General features: G+C 45.1%; 1 protein-coding gene across 2 annotated transcripts in view; it reads left to right on the forward strand.

Annotated features, from left to right (window-relative positions):
* The first annotated feature begins 434 nt into the window (after positions 1 to 434).
* The window catches only part of LOC139456083 (hillarin-like), a 97,089-nt gene continuing 76,548 nt past the window's right edge, over positions 435 to 20,975 (forward strand). The window contains exon 1 of one of the 2 annotated variants that reach the window (XM_071237604.1): positions 435 to 1,136. In XM_071237604.1, coding sequence (XP_071093705.1) covers positions 816 to 1,136 — 321 coding nt within the window. In that variant the 5' untranslated portion in view covers positions 435 to 815. Of the gene's footprint in view, positions 1,137 to 14,677; positions 14,787 to 20,975 lie in introns of those variants that run through there. The other variant, XM_071237605.1, reaches the window with a different exon arrangement.

The raw sequence follows: 20,975 nt of genomic DNA on the forward strand, positions 1-20,975 counted from the left end.
TTTATGGGTTTAAAATCTACCTTAACAAATTTCAATATGAGATTAGCGAGAGCGGGAGGAAAAAACGCCACAGGACTCCTTTGGGTAATCCCCCTTGAGGCAAAAAATGGGCCAGGTGTCGCCTCGCACGAACGCACGCGCGGATGATTGACAGCTTGGAATAAAGAACCCGACGTGACGGGGTAGTCTCATCGATTTTTCATAGACGCTGCATATTCATATTTAATTTTCATTTTCAACAATGAGTGAGTTTGTTTCGTTCGTCAGTACAAGTTGGGTCAATTTAAACAAGCACTGTCGCGCGCTGCCACTGGGTATACTGGCTTCTCATTCATTGCGTTGCTCAGCCAATGAGCGAGTTGTGATCAATACTAGCAGCGCATGTCAGCACTGAGTACGAGATAGGCTTCAGAATTGCACATGCTCGCTAGACTGTGGATGTAGAATGGTCGTAGTGCGGTAAAAGACACACGCCCCTTTGTGCAAGGATATACATAGTCACACTGCCCTAACCGATACCTCTGTCTCCTGGAACGGGGGAACGGTCACGTGGTTATAGGTGAACTGAATGGCAACACTGCGTTTGTAACGACATGATTGACAGAACAGAGGAATTGACGAGGGAGAAATAGGTTGGTATCCCCGAGGCTGAACGGATATATTCGTGGTTCTTAATTGGATTTGCATCTGCAATCTTTACCTGGATTTTATACCTGGTTTTACCTGGAAGATGAAACGCGCCGCTATGAGTCACTGGTGAGTCGGCAGGTCCGAGATTGTTGTCAACATGCACGCGTAAGCAATGACTGGGGAGGATGGACGACCCACAGTCCAGTGATGGGGATTCAGATGGGGAGCACCCTCGCCAACCGCAGGACCCCTGCTATCGGTGTGAGAAGCGAGTGTACCCGGTCGAGAGGGTGGACGTTGGGGTGCTTTTCCATCGTCGATGCTTCCGTTGTCGTGTATGTGGACTGCAGCTGACGTTACGGACGTTTCACTGGGATCAGGAGAACCAGCCTGATGTCTACTGTAACGCTCACGTTCCCAAACACGTCGCCAAAATTGATAAGGATTCTGTTGGAATAAAATCAGCATTAAACGCCCCGAAACGAGGAACAAACACCAGCGACCAGGTAAGCATTCTTTTAAACGTTTCACTATATATAACCTTGCCATATATGTAATATATTACGAGAATATTAACAGCATCCATGTCGCCATGATGAAATGAACAAACGGATTCGTTTACAAGGAAGCGACAACCAAAACCACGTGGTCTTGAGAGAAAAAAATCATTGATTTATTACATGGCCGAATAGCAGCACATGATTGAAAATGTCCGTGCAAGCATGTATCGGTGACGCACGTTTTACATCAAATGTCACAAGAACCTGTATCCCCGGAAACATTATCTTGATGGAGGACGCCGCCATATGATATCAACACAATGTGACGTCATACATGTATATTTATATTTAATTAAAAAAAACGGGGTCGTTGGTTGATGACATCGAATTTCAACCCGTTCTCATCAACCCAACACCCAATTCACGATCAACGAACTGCATCATCGCTTGACCTTGCTCACACCGCCGTGCTACTTTCCCGACAACTAATTGAGATATTACCCTACATCGTGTAACAGGCGTCCTCCCGTCCCTTTGTTAAGGCAAGTACCCTTGAAATTGACTCCTAATAAACACTCCACCCTTACAGAGTCGACTAGAAACCCTTATCCCGCTGTGACCTTTAAGACTATCGACCTGTTCAATCAACCATGTCATGTCAGAACCGCGATCGATATCTTTGCATTAATCATAAAGCGATGTTTATACAACTTAAACCTCCGACATTCCACTAAATCAGGTGAAATGTCTGTATGGAATATTCATCATCATACCAATGAGACTAGCATGTGTTTTATTTGTTGTGAGAGCTCATGTTGTAAAGGCCGCTTTCAGTGTGTTCCGGGTCGAAGTTTGTATATTGTGGGTTTGTGATGGTAGAATTTTTTTATTGATTTTTCTACCGTGTCCTATGTACTGGGAGTGTTTTGTTTACAACCAGTGAGTCATAGATAAACTATATATATCACACGTCGTCACTCACTAAACATAAACAATAATTTCACAATATTTTATGAATACCTGTTCCCGTGTACTATTTGGTTTACAATGATAATTTAACACAAACAACGCTATATAAGAGCGTAACAACTTAGTTGTAGACAAGACTTGTATGTCGATGTATCTTTAAGGTCGGATTATTTTTTTCACCGGTCAGCATAATTCCACAGAGACAGTCCACAGCTACTTGAACTGAACTTTGACAATAGACATTTATCATTTATGGTTACTATGATTCATAATTCCCTCTTCACCGTTATGACATAGAGGATACATATTTTTTCTTCTTAAATAACAGATTTATCTCACCGAGTACCTTACACAATGTATGATTGTGTTCATTCAACCTTGTGATATAATCATGATGTTATATCACATGAAAATCCTAACATTCTGTTTCTAATGTATTTCCTTTCCGATCTTGCGTACCTTTGTCTGAGAATAACTGTGTCAATGAAGCGGAATGAAAGCGCAGCGCACACTCGGCGGAGATATATGTTTTATGTTTGGAGATAAGTGTAGCTTGTCGTTACTGAATACAGGATACCTGATGACACTGTAATCACGATCAATGATTCACTTTCATGTATTACAATAATAGCGTAACATTAGTAAACAATGAGGTCAGGCCAGGTGACTCGCCGGCACCTAGGTCATCGTGTACAGTGCAGTATCAAGGTGGTCCAGTCATAGACTGGTTCGTCGCACCTGATACGACCGGCGGTACGGTTTGTTTGTTGTTTAACGCCACACTCAGCAATATTCCAGCTATATGAAGCTGTCTGTAAATAATCGAGTGTGAACCAGACAATTGACTGATTGACATCACGAGTGCAATTGGAATTCGATGACATGCATCAACCAAGTCAGCGAGCCTGACCATCCGATCCCGTTGGTCGCCTTTAACGACAAGCATAGTCGCCTTTACAAGTAAAGTTGCCTTTTACTGCAAACATGGGTTACCTGAAGACCTATTCTAACCCGGGTCTTCACAGGTCCCGGTGGTACTGATAGCACAGGGCAGTCATACCCGGAATACCTGATACCTCGGCGGTACTGATACCTGCTCAGCGAACACCAGGTATCAATAGTCGTGTTACAGTGATTCCAAACAGGAGATATTTGAGTTTGTGTCTTTCCGTATGGTTGAACCAGTTTGTTCGCCATGTTACCGCGACACACCAGGAACGTTCATCTCGCTTGTTACGGCGCAGCATACCCAGGGAACCAGGCTGGTTACGGGGTACCCAAGACATATATATATATACATTGTATCTCGTATACAACAAACGCATCTAGGGCATTACTTGGCGTCTCATTTCCAAATCATTTAACCACTCTTTTGTCGAACAGAATGCGAAACCACAACGTCTTTGTGTAAAAGGTCAGCGTTATTTTACATGTATGTGGCGGTAATCACATGACAACGTGCCTGCTTCAGACGCTGGTGTTTATGCCGTTCCTGTAATGTCCGTCAGTACCACAAGGGCCATTCTCTTGCCTCCTCACCTCCTTCGTGTCTTTGATCTGGGAATTAGTGTCATCTTAGTCCCTCTACAAAATTGATTTTTCCCGTCTGTATTTCTTCAATGCTGTGATGTAGAACACTAATCTGCATTCATCACCGCCATGTGTGTTGTGGCGGGGAGTGGGAGGGGGGGGGGGGGGGGGGGGGGGGGGCGTTGTGCTACTTCAGAGGTAGTCGGACAAATGTGGGACGGACATTTGGCCAGATGGGGCTCTTGTCAGGTGACATCTGTCTGAACACACGGGGGGAGGGAGGGGGGAGTCGGGGGTGATCGTGACGGACATACTCGCCCGGGGGCACACAGATGGGCGAAGGTGGCACTGGACCAGACTTTTAGACAGTGTGTGCGACATCAGCTATGCGAAACACATAATCGAATTGTGCATTTGTGACAAGATATCGAAACAAAATAAAAAGCTACACATGGAGTGGTATAATATATAATCGAACTGCACGTACTATTCATTGTACCAGTGAATAATGGCATTACATAAAAACGAAATTCACGTTGGACGCTATTCTACATCAACAAGATACGCGTAGTATGGCATGGTATATTAGCGAGCTACACGTGGGATAACATGGTATATTCGCTAGTTGTACGTGGGATAACATGGTATATTAGCGAGCTACACGGGAGATAACATCGTATATTATCGAGCTACACGGGAGATAAAATGGTATATCAGCGAGCTACACGGAAGATAACAAAGTGTATCAGCGAGCTACACGTTGGATTACATGGTATATTAGCGAGCTACACGTGGGATTGCATGGTATATTCGCTAGTTGTACGTGGGAAACGCGGTTTATAAGCGAGCTACACTAAAGATAACATGGTATATTAGCAAGCTACACGATAGATAACATGGTATGTTAGCGAGCTACGCTAGAGATAACATTTTATATTAGCGAGCTACACGTGGGATGACATGGTATATGATCTAGCTGGACAAGAGATTACATGGTATTTTAGCGAGCCACTCGTAAACACGTGACAGTGAACGAAAATATGGCATATAAGAAAACTTCAGATGTTGGTTACTTTTTTGTCACATAAAGCATCTTTTTCTTTGTCGCCGATGACAAATTCCATCCAATCTTTTTCCTTGTTGTCGCCGATGACGAAGATATGAATTTCAGTCCTTCCTTGATTGGCTGTTAAACGCCGCTGAGTTGGGTCTACAGACAGCTTGACCACTCCCGGATGTCAGATTACAGTCTCTGTACTCCACCTGGCTCGATGATTCAACTGCGAAAACGATCTTGTGCGTACCCTCCTCAGCGTGAGATAACACACGTAATGATTATGCACAGACTGAACCCCGTCTGTAGGGAATGCACTTCTCGGCTGTGTCCGGCTTTTATGTTGTTTCCTGTTTTCACTTGAAACCCGGGCCGTGCCGAACTCGTTTGTCTGTCGGGCGGGAGACAGCAAGAGTTCAGTTTACGTAATACATTAGCTGAACAATTGAGAGATGTGACAGAGGCAATAACAGTAATGGGCCTGACAGTGATCCGCGAATACGCGACGCATTGTGTTATAAGTGTAGACACAGTGTATCACATGTATCACTCTCATCATCATCATACACAGACCGTATTGCTATCAAACGCCCATCAAGTTTACCAGCCCCATCCTGTCGTCAATGCTAATCCTCTTTCTAAATCTCAACGCCTGGCATCATCAGTAACGTTGTCTTATTCCACGCCATTGCAACCCTACATCATTGCAGCTCTACACCATTGCAACTCTACACCATTGCAACCCTACATCATTGCAACTCTATACCATTGCAACCCTACATCATCAACGGTCGCCCCAGTTGTCTAAACGCCGCCAGTTGTTCTGGAACACTATAGTTGTGAGTTCGAATCCAAGACTCGCACTGATCGTGTTACAAGTCATCATCATATCGTGGACGTGGTTTCCCCAGAGTGGTAAACGTCTCTTACCTGCATCTCTTTAGGATGTCCTCGGACATCAAACCGACACGCCGTGAGGTAACAGAAATACTGTTTACTCACTCACTCACTCACTTACTCACTCACTCACCCAACCACTCACCCAACCACTCACTCAACCACTCACTCAACCACTCACTCAACCACTCACTCATCCACCCAACCACTCACTCACTCACTCAACCACTCACTCAATCCACCCATTCCACCCACTCACTCACTTTCTCACTCACTCACTCTTTCTCACTCACTCACTCCACCCATGCCACCCCACTCACTCACTCAACCACTCAACCCACCCATTCACTTAACCCACTCACTCACTCACCCTGTACATCATCTTCCTCGTGACTGTCAGTGTACACAAATATGCTTATCGATCATGGTACAACGTGTTGAAGAACAATCTTCACCGGTGACGCATCTGATACGTCTCCCGTACAGGTGCTATATGAACACTGATTGTCTATTGGCAGCCCAATTAGGTACCTGTCTTTGATAGTGCCAATTATCACCTGGTCACCTGGCTCAACTAGCAGCGCGGACGGAAAGAGCTTGTTGGCCTTACAATGACACTTAATCGATATCTGTCCGATCAATGTACTCGTGTGAACCTTTCTTTGTCCACTGACCCCGTGATGAATGATCTACATCCAGAAACAAGGACGTCGTCTCGACACAGGAGTCTGGCTGCACGTGTATTGATTGGTGCAGCGTCTCCTTGAGTGACTGTGTGACACGATGCTAGACCAGTCTGTCTTCTCCCGAGATGTGCGAAGTGTGAGACTTGAGATGGCTGTTTACCCATACATCGTGGTAATTTGTTGAACCTTCCATATACACCATACCCGTTACACATACACCATACCCGTTACATATACACCACATCCGTTACATATACACCATACCCGTTACATATACACCACACCCGTTACATATACACCATACCCGTTACATATACACCATACCCGTTACATATACACCATACCCGTTACATATATACGACATCCGTTACATATACACCATACCCGTTACATATAAACCACATTCTTTACATATTCACCACACCCGTTACGTATACACCACACCCGTTACATATACACCATACCCGTTACATATACACCATACCCGTTACATATACACCATACCCGTTACATGTACACCATACCCGTTACATATACACCACATCCGTTACATATACACCATACCCGTAACATATACACCACATCCGTTACATATACACCATACCCGTAACATATACACCACATCCGTTACATATACACCATACCCGTTACATATAAACCACATTCTTTACATATTCACCACACCCGTTACGTATACACCACACCCGTTACATATACACCATACCCGTTACATATACACCATACCCGTTACATGTACACCATACCCGTTACATATACACCACATCCGTTACATATACACCATACCCGTAACATATACACCACATCCGTTACATATACACCATACCCGTAACATATACACCACATCCGTTACATATACACCATACCCGTTACATATAAACCACATTCTTTACATATTCACCACACCCGTTACATATACACCACACCCGTAACATATACACCACATCCGTTACATATACACCATACCCGTTACATATAAACCACATTCTTTACATATTCACCACACCCGTTACATATACACCATACCCGTTACATATACACCATACCCGTAACATATACACCACATTCGTTACATATACACCATACCCGTTACATATACACCACATCCGTTACATATACACCATGGGTACAATGTGTGAAGCCAATTTCTGGTGTCCCCCGCCGTGATATTGCTGGAATATTGCTAAAAGCGGCGTAAAACCATACTCACTCACTCACTCACTCACTCACTCACTTACATATACACCACATCCGTTACATATACACGATACCCGTTACATATACACCACATCCGTTACATATACACTACACCCATTACATATACACCATACCCGTTACATATACACCATACCCGTCACACATACGCCATACCCGTTACATATACACCACATCCGTTACATATACACCATACCCGTTACATATACACCACATTCGTTACATATACACCATACCCGTTACATATACACCATACCCGTTACATATACACCATACCCGTCACACATACACCATACCCGTTACATATACACCACATCCGTTACGTATACACCATACCCGTTACATATACACCACATCCGTTACTTAAACACCTCATCCGTTACATATACACCATACCCGTTACATATACACCATATCCGTTACATATACACCAATCCCGTTACATATACACCACACCCGTTACATATACACCAGAACCCAGAGAGATGCACGTGCAATGATCTTGAACGCGTTAAACCTCATGCCACATCCGGGTCCAACAATCAACAGGTTCCACCAGCGTTCGTGACGCCTCCCATCCGAGTCCTGCTTTAGCATCACCCTCCGATTTATCCAAATTTCCGTTTGGAACCAAGGCCTCGGTAGCGTCGGCACCAGTGTGTCCTTCTGTTGTCATCTGTCACGATCCATTGATTTACCACCGCCATTATCCCTGAATCCCAATGATGTCTGGACAAGGAGCAGACAACGGAAGTCAGGTGGCAGACGACACTTTATCAACGCGGGAAACGCCATTTTCACCTGATGTCATTTGCGTGTGTGCACGTGCTGGGTTGTGACAGTTCAAGGTTTAACACAGTGGTTTCTCACGAAGAGGTGGAAACAAGGGACGCAATGGACCGTGGGATCACCGGTAGTCGAGGCAGTAATGGCTTCACGACGTTAAAGAGGTGTCGTGCTTCAACACCACGGTGGGAACCGACTCAGCCAAGGCATTCACAGCCAAGAGTGAGTGAGGGAGTTAGGTTCTGCACCTCTTTGATCAATATTGACCCACGTCACGGCGCGTCAGCTTTGATGTTGTCCGAAGTGACGAGATTGTCGGCGTTTGTTCTTGAAATCCTCGAACATCCGTATTGTGCTGACAAACCCAATAATATGATAAGCACCAATCTAGGAATCGAACACACGACCAGCGGAGGAGAAATGATGATAATGATATTCCAGTAAGATCACGGCGGTGGACCCCAGAAATTTGGCTAAAGACAATGAGATGATGATGACGACGACACCGATGATGATGATGACGACGACAACGATGACGATTCAGTGGTTAAAACATGAAATTCATCCAGACTTGTCACAAACTCCAATACCAATACTCCGATTGTACACCGAGGCTGACGACCCTGCTACATAGACCAGCCTCCAGCCGTTGCCAGGTGTCAGTGTGGGCTTCGTCATCAGATCGGTGCCGCGTGCCAGTGTATCGGAACATGCTGGTCGTATCGATGTCCAAGCGTGACTGCGATGTTCCGTGCAGGACGGGGGAGCCAATATAACAGCACTGCTGTCGGTGTGCAGAGCCGTAGTAATAATGCTGGACACTCGCTAATTAAAACTACCACGGCAACAACAACAACTACCACAGCATGACCATAACTACAACAGCATGACCGCTACTTCCACCACCACTACAACCATCACCACCAATACTACAACCATCACCACCAATACTACAAACGCCATCACCGTTAATACAACCACCACTGCGTCTACTACAACCACCACCATCGTACCACGTCTACTACCACTACCACCATCGTACCACGTCTACCACTACCACCATCGTACCACGACTACCACTACCACCATCGTACCACGACTACCACTACCACCATCGTACCACGACTACCACTACCACCATCGTACCACGACTACCACTACCACCATCGCACCACGACTACCACTACCACCATCGTACCACGACTACCACTACCACCATCGTACCACGACTACCACTACCACCATCGCACCACAACTACCACTACCACCATCGTACCACGACTACCACTACCACCATCGCACCACGACTTCCACTACCACCATCGCACCACGACTACCACTACCACCATCGCACCACGACTACCACTACCACCATCGCACCACGACTACCACTACCACCATCGTACCACGACTACCACTACCACCATCGCACCACGACTACCACTACCACCATCGCACCACGACTACCACTACCACCATCGCACCACGACTACCACTACCGCCATCGCACCACGACTACCACTACCACCATCGCACCACGACTACCACTACCACCATCGCACCACGACTACCACTACCGCCATCGCACCACGACTACCACTACCACCATCGCACCACGACTACCACTACCTCTGCGGAGATCCGGATCCGAAAAGATCCGCTGTAAGTTCTACTTGTCGTCGACAAAGTGGATTGGGTGGTCGGGCTCAGTGACTTTGTTGATTGGATGTCATTTCACCCCGACGGTGTGTGCTCACAATATCAACCACTGGTCCGTGTGACCCGGACTCGGTGACTTACATATAGTCTATTGTTATATGACGAGAATTTTGCAAACTGAGGTATGGCAACGTCCTTCACGCACTACCACCACCACCAATACTACAACTACTACTACTACTACTACTACAACTACTACTACTACTTCTACTACTGCCAAAATCAATTCCACCACCAATACTACAACTACTACTACTACTACCACAATCACTACCACCACCAATACTACAACTACTAATATTCTACTATAGGTTCAGTTTCGATTCCCCACATGGGTACAGTGTGTGAAGCCCATTTCTGGTGTCCCCCGTCGTGATATTGCTGGAATATTGATAAACGCGGCGTCAAACCATACTCACTCACTCCATTGTTCCAGTGACTAAACCTCATAGGAATTCCGAATCCGATACTAAGAGCCGATTATTTGTTTGTTTGTTTGTTGTTAAACGCCGCATTCAGCAATAGTCCAGCTAGATGACGGCGGTCTGTAAATAATCGAGCCTGGACCAGTCAATCCCGTTTGTCGCCTCCTACGACAAGCATCGTCACCTTTTACGGCAAGCATGGGTAGCTGAAGACCTATTCTACCCCGGAACTTCTGTAACTATTACAATCACTACCATTTCTTCCACCACACCACCACCCCGCTTCAACCTCTACAACTGCTACCACGGTCACCAGTCCTGCCAAGACTACGATTTAACAAACCTCATGTGTAGCCTAGTGATTAAACATCCGCTCATCACGCTAAAGGGTTCCAAGTTCTCATAGTGTACATGAGCAGTTTGTGAAAACAACCCGCCATGATTATAGTAGAATATTGCGGCGTTAAACACCGCCCACTCGCTCTCATCATACTCCAGTCAACAAGCTCCTCCACAACGTCTGCGACATCTACTACGGTGGCACTGTACACTGTACGTGCTGTACACAGTGCCCAGTACTGATGAAGATGAAATTGAGCCAGCGACGACGGACGCCGGCAACGTGATCGTCGCATTTCCTGCAGCATCGAAGACAATGGCTATGCAATACACTGCTAATGGACGCGGTATCGATCTGCAATTGACATGCCCTCGTTAACCTGCGTGGGGGAGGGGGTGAATCACAAAGCTAGTGCTAGTGACGGCGTCATGTACGACTTACATACATTTCATCACCACAACAAAGCACACCCTCGGCAATCTCTACTATGAACACATCGCGCACAGCGTCCCGACTGTGTTATGCATGGTGCGTAGGTTAAATGACGACACAAATTGATTCCAACCTTTTGTAGGCTAATGACATCGATAACGGCGTTACTGAGTTCGTGTGTCCTGATAATAGACCGGATTCAATATGTCATACACTGAAATGTCAAATGTATTCCCTGTGAGAGTTGCGTCCCTTACTCGTGCTAGGATCCGATAATCATGGGTTCGAATGCGGACTAAAATCTGCTACCGTCAAATCCGAAATACCGAAGTCAATTCGTTGTTGAATTGGATTTGATAAATCAAATTTTGCGTTCCATGGACCTCATGCCCTCCTTAGTTGACAGTGATGAGGTGTGTGAACAGTATGTAGTAAGTCCTGAATGTATCCATACGCGTTCTTTAATTAATCCTCCGCGAGGATTCTGTTGCAAAATAGGCCCCAAGTGCATCCAGTGTTTACCTTAAGATCCCACTAGTAAGTGAGTGAGTGAGTATGGTTTTACGCCGCTTTTAGCAATATTCCAGCAATATCACGGCGGGGGACACCAGCATTGGCCTTCAGACATTGTACCCATGTAGGGAATCGAACCCGGGTTTTCGGCGTGACGAGTGAACGCTTTAGCCACTTGGCTACCCGATCACCCATTAGATCCCACTAAAATTAGAAGAGGTGGTTACTATGTGTGACGTTGTTGATTGTTGCACAATACCTCACTGCGTGGATGGCATGTTATCAATGGTTTGTCTGGGCCAGATTCGATCATTTATAGGCAGTCGTGATAGATGTTAACTTGTTTGTGAGCTGTAAACCTGCATTCATTCCCTCACACATCTAACTAAGATTTGTTTATTTGCTGTTTTGTGTGTTTGTTTGTTGTTTAACGCTGCAGTATTCCATCTGAAACAAATCAGCTTGTAAATAATGGACTCTTGACAGTCCAGACAATCCAGTGATTGATAAGAGCACCTCGGCGACGTAGGATGTTGATCATACTATCGGCCACTGGTTTGCCAGTCCGGGATCCATTACCGAGACACTGCATGGGACCCGTGAAGATCCGGGTTAGAATAGGTCTTCAGCAACCCATGCTTGTCGTAAAAGGCGACTAACGGGATCGGGTGTTCAGGTCACTGACTTGGTTGATGCATGACATTGTATCCCGATTGCGTGGATCGATGCTCATGATGTCAATCACTGGATCGTCTGGCCCAAACTCGATTATTTACAGACCGCCGTCATATAGCTGGAATATTGCTGAGTGCGGCTTTAAACAACAAACAAACAAACAAACAAACAAACAAACACAGCATGGATATTGCTGAATGCGGCAATATCAAGCTCACAAAGTTTGCCCCTTAAATACAACATATGTCAGATTGTGTAAGAAAATAATACGTAGCTGTTTTTAATTCAATAAACCAAAAGAACCCCACGACGAGAGCGACACTAAGTGTTTTATTTTCTACAACGCAGAAAGACCGCAAACACTGACACACTTGTGGATTTGTCATATCGTGAGTCGCGACAATTTAGATAAAGCCACTTTACATATTCATAGCAAGGTGAATAGAATTCTGTTAAAATGAAATCCGAACATGCAAGGTAATATATCTTACATCCAGTTTGTAAATTTACACAGCATTGCTTGTTTTCTCACAAACCTGCAATTCCTCTTTTGAAGTAACCGGTTATCTTTTATAACAGCTCGACGCCAGAGAAAAACAGATCGAGTTTGTATTGACAAAAGCTGGTTTTCTACTCAAAGTAATCCGCATGCATTGGACACAGCTTTCTGTGTGAAAGATTGCTTTTCAATTCATAAACAAGCTTGAGGTGTCGTATTTCAATCAAGAGACGGCCGACCTGCGTGTCTGTGATTATTTAATACCCTGTACTTTGTAAACAGATATAGAGAAGTACGGACTACACAATACTGTGAAGCTTAACCTCGATCTGAAAATGGCGGCGGTCTGTAAATAATCGAGTCTGGACCAGACAATCCAGTGACTGACATCATGAGCATCAATCCACACAATTGAGATGGTCAGGCTCACTGACTTAGTTGATGCATGTAATCGTATCCCAATTGCGTAGATGGATGCTATTGATGTCAATTGCTAGATTGTCCGTGGCGTTAAACAAACAAACAAACAAACAAACAAGCAAACGAACAAACAAAACCTTTATAAGACAAGTGGAGTTACTAATATCCACAACGGAACGTAAATGATGATGTAAATCACTGGATTGTCTGGTCCAGACTCGATTATTTACAGACCGCCGTCATATAGCTGGAATATTGCTTAGTGCCAAACAAACAATCAAACAAACAAACCTTTAAGGGGCGTGTACAAACTAAAGGCTGTACAGTAGGGGCGTGGTGTTGTGTACGGTCAGAAGTACAGATCCTTCACGAACTGCAACAAAACAGTGAGGCGGTGGACACCAGAAATAGGCTCCGCACATTGTACCCATGTGGGGAATCGACAACAAAATACCTGATACTAATAATTACAAATATACGTGACTTTGACGTAAAAAAGGCACGAATACGGTATGACAAAAGGTCAAAGGGTATTTCTACTGGTTGCCTATTTCCATCAAGGTGTTGAAGTTCTCACAGGTACGATGGCAAGGTAAACAGGAGTCGAGACAGCGGACCCGCGTTTTCAAGTAGGCGTGTTCTCAGGTACAGTTATATTTCCGCCACCTGTCACCCTAACGGTAACGGCTATAAGTACCCGTGTACATGTCGTAAATTGTCTGCGGCTGATGGAGTGTGGGCGCACGGTCTCTGTGTGTGAATACACAAGGTGTTAAAGGGCATGATTTAGGTCATCACCTTGCCTCACTCAGAATTTATAACGGTTCTGTGACGTCATAATGTTTACTGATGTCAGTATGACCTTGGGAATCAATACACGAGACGTGCTTGTTGTGGGAATGCAAGGCTGGATGTGTATGTTTCTGGTTGTATTTGGGCGACCTGTTTCACGTTTCCAAATCCTAGTTTTCATTTCCTGGTGCCGTGAGGTGAAGTGAAATAAGGTTTAACGTCGCGTTCAAGGTTTTTGCACTTACATAGCGACATCCATTCGCGTGTTTTTGTGGCTAGATTGTGCCTCATTTGACTAGATTGCAGTATATGGACACCGTCAGGCAGGGTAACAACAAGTAGCATATGTTAAGGTATTTTGGTATGACGAGTCCAGGGGATCAAACCAAGCTCTCCAAGCAGACGGTCCATTCACTATATCAGTGCATGTATCTTGAACACGACGCTAAACACATTTGACCTCACCAAAAAGGATCTAGCTATATTTTACACAAGAACAGAGTTAATGGACCGGGCGCGCCTCCCAAAACGCAGCATCTACCTTGAGACGATTACCTCACGACCTGCTTCTGCCACTCGGCGTTTCCTTCAGCTGCGACTTCTTTTGTCGGGGTCCCGGCCAGCGTTCAAACAGATCCCCCTGACAGATCGATGGCAGACGAGATGGGCATTGCACGTGCATGTTTGTAAGTGCTTTTGTCTCATTGATAGGGGGGGAGTATCGGGGCCTTTTGAACAATTGGCTTGTTTGCTCAAAACACTCTCGAGACTTGAATTTGGATCATATTATATGTTCAATGAAATATGGATCCATTTATTTACATCTAAGATGTAAATGTCGACTTTATGATTTATGATAACAGGTTGATCATCATTTGCTCAGACTCATCATCATCATCATCATCATGTAAACACGCCCATGTATGAATGTAACCAGATGTCGCGTGGTGTATATATGTACAGTGATCGAAGCTATCAAATGGTGGACTTATATCCTTACACCTATTATGTGTATATGGTATATATTACATCGTCACGCTCTGTGCCCCGCGCGGTGCATGTAGATCTGCGGTCCTTTATACTCTCAGCTGCTCGGAATTTTGTTTACTTGATAAGTCCGAAGCAAATACAGTGCAGCGTGAGCCGAGCAGAAGGAAAGCAACCTCGGAACACTGCTGATCATTTGTGCGTAGTTGTGATTATTTCGAAAAGCAAAATGGTTGTGTACAAATGTCAGTGTACTGACGAGGTAAAGGGTGGTGTTTACGCTTTGTTTCTTACAAAACTGATCCAATCCGAGGCCACATAAAGTTGAGATTAGTGGTCATTTTTAAACGTGTCTTCTCAACCCAACATGATTGAATCACATAAAAAGATCTTTATTTTTAGGTATGGTCGAACCTCCCCCCACCCCCACCCCCAATATGAGTCAGCGGGGGACGCCCTCCCGGCTTATAAACAAAGGGGCAATGTCCTGAAGGGGGAACGCTAGTTATTACGGGGATATTGAGATCAAAGACCCGCATTAGCAGACGATTTGAACAGAGCGCGGGAAATTACAATTGATGGGATGCTGATTCCTGATAACTAATTGTTCGTATTATTAACAGACTATATCATCCAAAACTGGCTCCCACAGGAGATATGGCTTGGGTGAGATCGAGCGATATCTACAGTGAAGATATCGCTGCAATGAAATTGCATCACAATGCTTTGCAGATCATTGTGATGTCATTGGTTACCATGACGTCACAATCAAATGACATCACTAATGGCCCTACTACTGAAGGTGTCACTAGTACTTTTTACACTTAAGACACCGTGCTTATTACTGTCTACAAACTGAAAAAAATGGAAGAAGGATGTTGGATGATAAAATCTCACCCGAGTGTCTTTTGATATGAAATATATCAACACTCATTGATAAAAGTGGAAAGAACTCCTCGACAAGCCTCGGCTTGATATCAAAAGACACTCGGGTGTGATTCTCTATATCATATCATTAGATGCTTGAGACATACCCGTCTCTTCAGCACTCGTAGCCATAACGAGTGACGCATTCATAGGCTTCCACTCAAGACCACACCCTACCCCCTTTGAAACCATCAGTTCAACCCCAACCCCAACCCCCACAAAAAAAATAAAAATAAAAAGTTAAAATATTAAAATTTGATATTCAAGTGTGACCACCGCCCACTCTTTCCCCGACCTCCACCCGTCACAGCCAAGGCACGACGGAAGCTAAACATCTGCTTGAGGATGCGTCTATCAAGGATGCTTTATCTACAGTGGTTGCAGTAACAAAACAGTCTTTGTACTCCCGGATGCTGCAGGTGCTTATGAATTGGCCGCTGTTTTATGTTTTCCCCGGAATTACGCCATCCTTCAGGAATCTGAATACAGACCGAAGCAACTGTTCACGTAAACCGCCTCGCGAGACCACGTCCGGAGTGGTCCGGACTAAATTCGTCGCATTTTCGGCCATAAAACATTTTTCTTGTCTCTCTCACGATCCTGATATTGCCCTTCTGTCTTTATTAACCTGTCAGCTGATAAATTTATGACGCGTGAACTACACGCGCGCGTGCAAGCGTGAAATCTCGTCTTTTCTCGCAAGACGATCGATCGCTATGATGGAAATGTGCGTATAAAAAGGCTGTAGCTTTTTGACAGTCGAGATTGACCTGATTTCATGAGCACGTGGGGCACGTGCTGACAATGACAGCTTTGCGCGTGAAATACTAGTATGATAATCCACGTGGGTTTGGCCATGTGACTGTGGACTTCTAGTCAGCTCAACTCGGTCCGCCCTAACAATGCCACGTCAAAGACAAGTCTGAAATATGTTATACTGATATAATTTAATCTCAAGTAATGGGTGTTTCTTTAGTAGGACACTGAGTGCGTGCGCGCACAAGTTCATGTGAATTTCGGAAACTGGTCATCTAATCGGTGATACCGACATACAATGGTTGTTTGTTTGTTTGTTTGTTTAACGCGCACGGTCTGTAAGTAACCGAGTCTGGACCAGACAATCCAGTGATTGACATCATGAGCATCCATCTGTGTAATTGGGATACGATGACATGCATCAACAAACAAACAAACATGAAACAGCCCTCACTTCACCTACGGGAAGGAGGGGAGGCAATTTGACTTTGCCCTGTCTGACATTCCGGGAACACAGTTATCGTCACATTGATTACATTTATGTAGAATCGATATTAATTACATTTGACGTCCTGTTATCTTCCCGTGATGGACATTAACAAAACTTGCGATGATCAATTTGCGGATGTTATTTTCATGTTATTTACGGGTAAAGCAGCTTAATGACTGGTCCCTGGGTTTGCAGAAACTGATGCGGTCCGGCGGATAATTACTTGGTTTAGGATAATCCCATGGCCACTTGATATGTTTTGATTATTAATTTGTAATGACACGTTTCTATCTACCATCTTTAGTGGTTTTAAGAGAAGAAACTTATTTACCTTTCATAGTTGCGCAAGCTACCTCATTCATTCACTCACTCAGCCGCTCACTCGCCAACTCGCTCACTTAACCATCCGCTAACTCACTCTCTCACTCGCCAACTGGCTCACTTACTCGCCCTTTCACCCACTCACTCGCCAACTTGCTCACTAAACCATCCGCGAACTCACTCTCCCACTTACTCACTCGCCAACTCGCTCGCCCTTCGACCCACTCACTCGCCAACTCGCTCACTCAACCATCCACTCACTCGCCCTTCCACTCACTCACTCGCCAACCCGCTCGCTCACTAACTTGCCCTTACACCCGCTCATTTCCTCACTCGTCAACTCGCTCACTCAACCACCCACCCACTCACTCGCCAACTCGCTCGCTCAACCATCCACTTACTCGCTAACTCACTCACTCACTCCAGCCCCTACTTACGTCTCACCGAATACCACCGAGCCAAAATCCATCCACCCCAACCAATAGCGATACAAGTAAACGGACAGTGATCCTAACTGAACACACAACTCACCAACCTGGTCGCAGTGTTCTCTAACAATCTCGGTCACGTTTATTCATTAGTAATGACCGCCACACGTCATCTGAATCTCTGCCACCTTTCTGAATCGCTCCATCTCATCCCCGTACGAAGGCAATTAGTGGATGAGTATTTTGCCCCAATAATGACTTCGCACTGTTTTGGGGACTTCGCACTATATTGGTGACAAGTAGTGCTGACTGCGCGGTGCCAATTCACAGACTGGTGTTTCTTCCCCTGATGTTTACGTCTGTGATCACGCGCTGTGTGGAGTTAGTAATTCAGAAGGTAATTCCCGAATCGTGTAAACTCCTTGCAGGCTACTTGTCCTCGCAAAAACCAAGTGTTCGTTTGATTGCTAACTGCCGTTGCGATTGGGAATATGCTGGAACTTATTCATCTGTGCCGTAAGAAGCTAAAAAATGGTTGATCGAAATAATGAAACAGGGGCTCTTACTTCCAGTTAAGTGTTCAGATGTATCGGGTTTTCATTTGAGTTGAGTTTAGAGTGAGTGAGTTGAGTTTAATGTCGCTTTGAACAGTATTCCAGTGATACCACAGCGTGTCAGCACAATGTACGAAGAAAACCCGAAATAATGCAGGTCTCAGACGTTTACCACTTTGGGGGAAACCAGAAGCCACAAAATATGTATTGTATGGTCTCTGGTGAAACCCACGAGCTTAGGTGATTTTAGACATCCTTCTTTTGAGAAACTATTCCTAAGTCCGATTTTGCTGTAACCAACTCAGCACAAGGGCCACAAGCTCTTTTTAACACATTTCAGGGCCAAATGGGCCAATGTATTGTCCCTGAACAAGGATTTTGTTCACGTTGTGTTGTATCATTTTAAAAACAAAATTGTTAAAAAATGGCTACTTTACGAAATGGAATATTTTTTACTTCTGCAGACAATTCGACATCATTTAATGCAAACCTAAGCAGGGTGTTTACCTCCTTTGATTGAAGGCACACTCCCATCGCCTATCAGGAAATGTGGCCTTAGCTATTGGCTTTCTGTCGTCTGCTCGCCTCTGGCCCAATCAGTCAATTTCCTTGTGGACTATTGATGGCTACACGGTTCTTACGTCCAGTAGGTTTAGATGCTGCCCAGCCGTGTGCCAAATGTCGATCATGGCATGGAGTCGATTAAAGTAGACTTGGGCCTCCAGTTTTGATGTTTTCTCCTGTGAGATGTTATTGGTTTTCTGCTCCTAGAGGGCCAAAGTGTTTCGTTTGAGTTGACAGTTGAAGTGAATAACCTGACGTAGTGCTGATAGATGGTCGATACTATCTCCTAATTTACTTTTTTTTGCAATGGGTCAATATTTACCAACTTCCCCTTCTTTCGTGAACGGGGGCACGCCAGAAACCTATGATTGTGGGTTCGAATCCCGGTTCGCCTCGATTATGTTTCTAGGTTTGTCAGCACCATACTCGTGCTCGTGGGTTTCACCGAAATGGTAAACGTCTGAGACCTGCTTCACTTCGGGCTTTCCTCCCAATTAAGCCGACACGCCGCGATATAACTGGAATACTGTTGAAAGCGGCGTTGAACCTCACTCACTCACTCACCTTTCGTGAACGACTGCGTCCTTGCCACCATCTGGCTGCACTTTGGTAACATCCTACCTATTTAACGCCCTCTACCAGTTCGGAATAGGCCCCGGGTACAAGTAACCCTTGCTTGTGGTAAATGGTGATGAAGATACTGAGGGAGTGGTCACAATGGCGGCTATCCAACTGGCTGATTGTATCATCGTACCCGAATAGACCGCCTCCGCCCGGAGAACGGAAGGTCCGGGGTTCGATCCCCGACCGCGTCATATCAAAAGACGTTAAAAGATGGTACTTGTTGTTACCCTGTCTGGCGCTCGGCATTAAGGAGCTAAAACAAGGACTGGCCGGCTCGGAGTCAGTATACTGTGTCTGAGTGGGGTAGTCATGTTAAACTGCGGCATGGTATCTCAGTAAGCTAGCACTATAAATCAGCATCAGTCCGGACTAGTACAAGCAGCCGCACACACACACATACACACACACACACACACACACACACACACACACGTGCATGCACGTCGCTATATAAGTGCAATAATCTTGTACGCGACGTTAAACCCCATTTCACCTCACCTCGTACCCGAATATCGTGGATTGTTGCGCATGTTATCAACCATTGGTTTGCCTGGCCCATTATGAACGACCCGCCGTAATATAGTTGAAATACTGGTGACTTTGTGTAAACAACATCCACTCACTCACTCACACTCTGTGACAACATGACTTGTATGGCCACACTGTGTTGTCTGTGCACAGGGAGGACGTTCCAGCATAACTACTCGGTGTGCGATACCACCAACGGTATGTATTCCCCACCGACGGAAATGTTATACAGAGACACACTCCTGAAGAACAGAATTTTTAAAAAACCCGTCGTCGAAGTTGCACCTATCCCTTCGTCGGCATTAACATCAGTCGCAACCGATGATTCTTGAAACCAGAGAGTTGCCTTTCAACAATTTCTGTAAACAAAAGAGTTGAGCCCTAATGTTTCTTGAAGCCTGAAGCCCAAGGGATGAAGCCGTCGATTGCTCAAGACCAGAAGCAGATTTTACTATCGATTCCTGAAAACTGCGGTCCTACACTCTGCGAATTCCAAACCACAAATTTCAAGCGTTCAATTTCCATAGTGACATAGGCAGCCACACGTGGCTTCTTTCCCTTTCATTTAGGAGCCAAAAGTCAGGGCTTCGGTGATCGGTGCTACAGTTCCAATAGGGTGTAGTGTGGACGTTGTATGGAGTTTGTACGCATGTAGTGTTAACGGCTTTGTGTCACACGGGGTCGGCGCATGCTGAG

This window comes from Haliotis cracherodii, unplaced genomic scaffold (genome assembly GCF_022045235.1).
Source record: "Haliotis cracherodii isolate W230 unplaced genomic scaffold, xgHalCrac1.p SCAF_11, whole genome shotgun sequence".
NCBI classification, from domain to species: Eukaryota; Metazoa; Mollusca; class Gastropoda; order Lepetellida; family Haliotidae; genus Haliotis; species Haliotis cracherodii.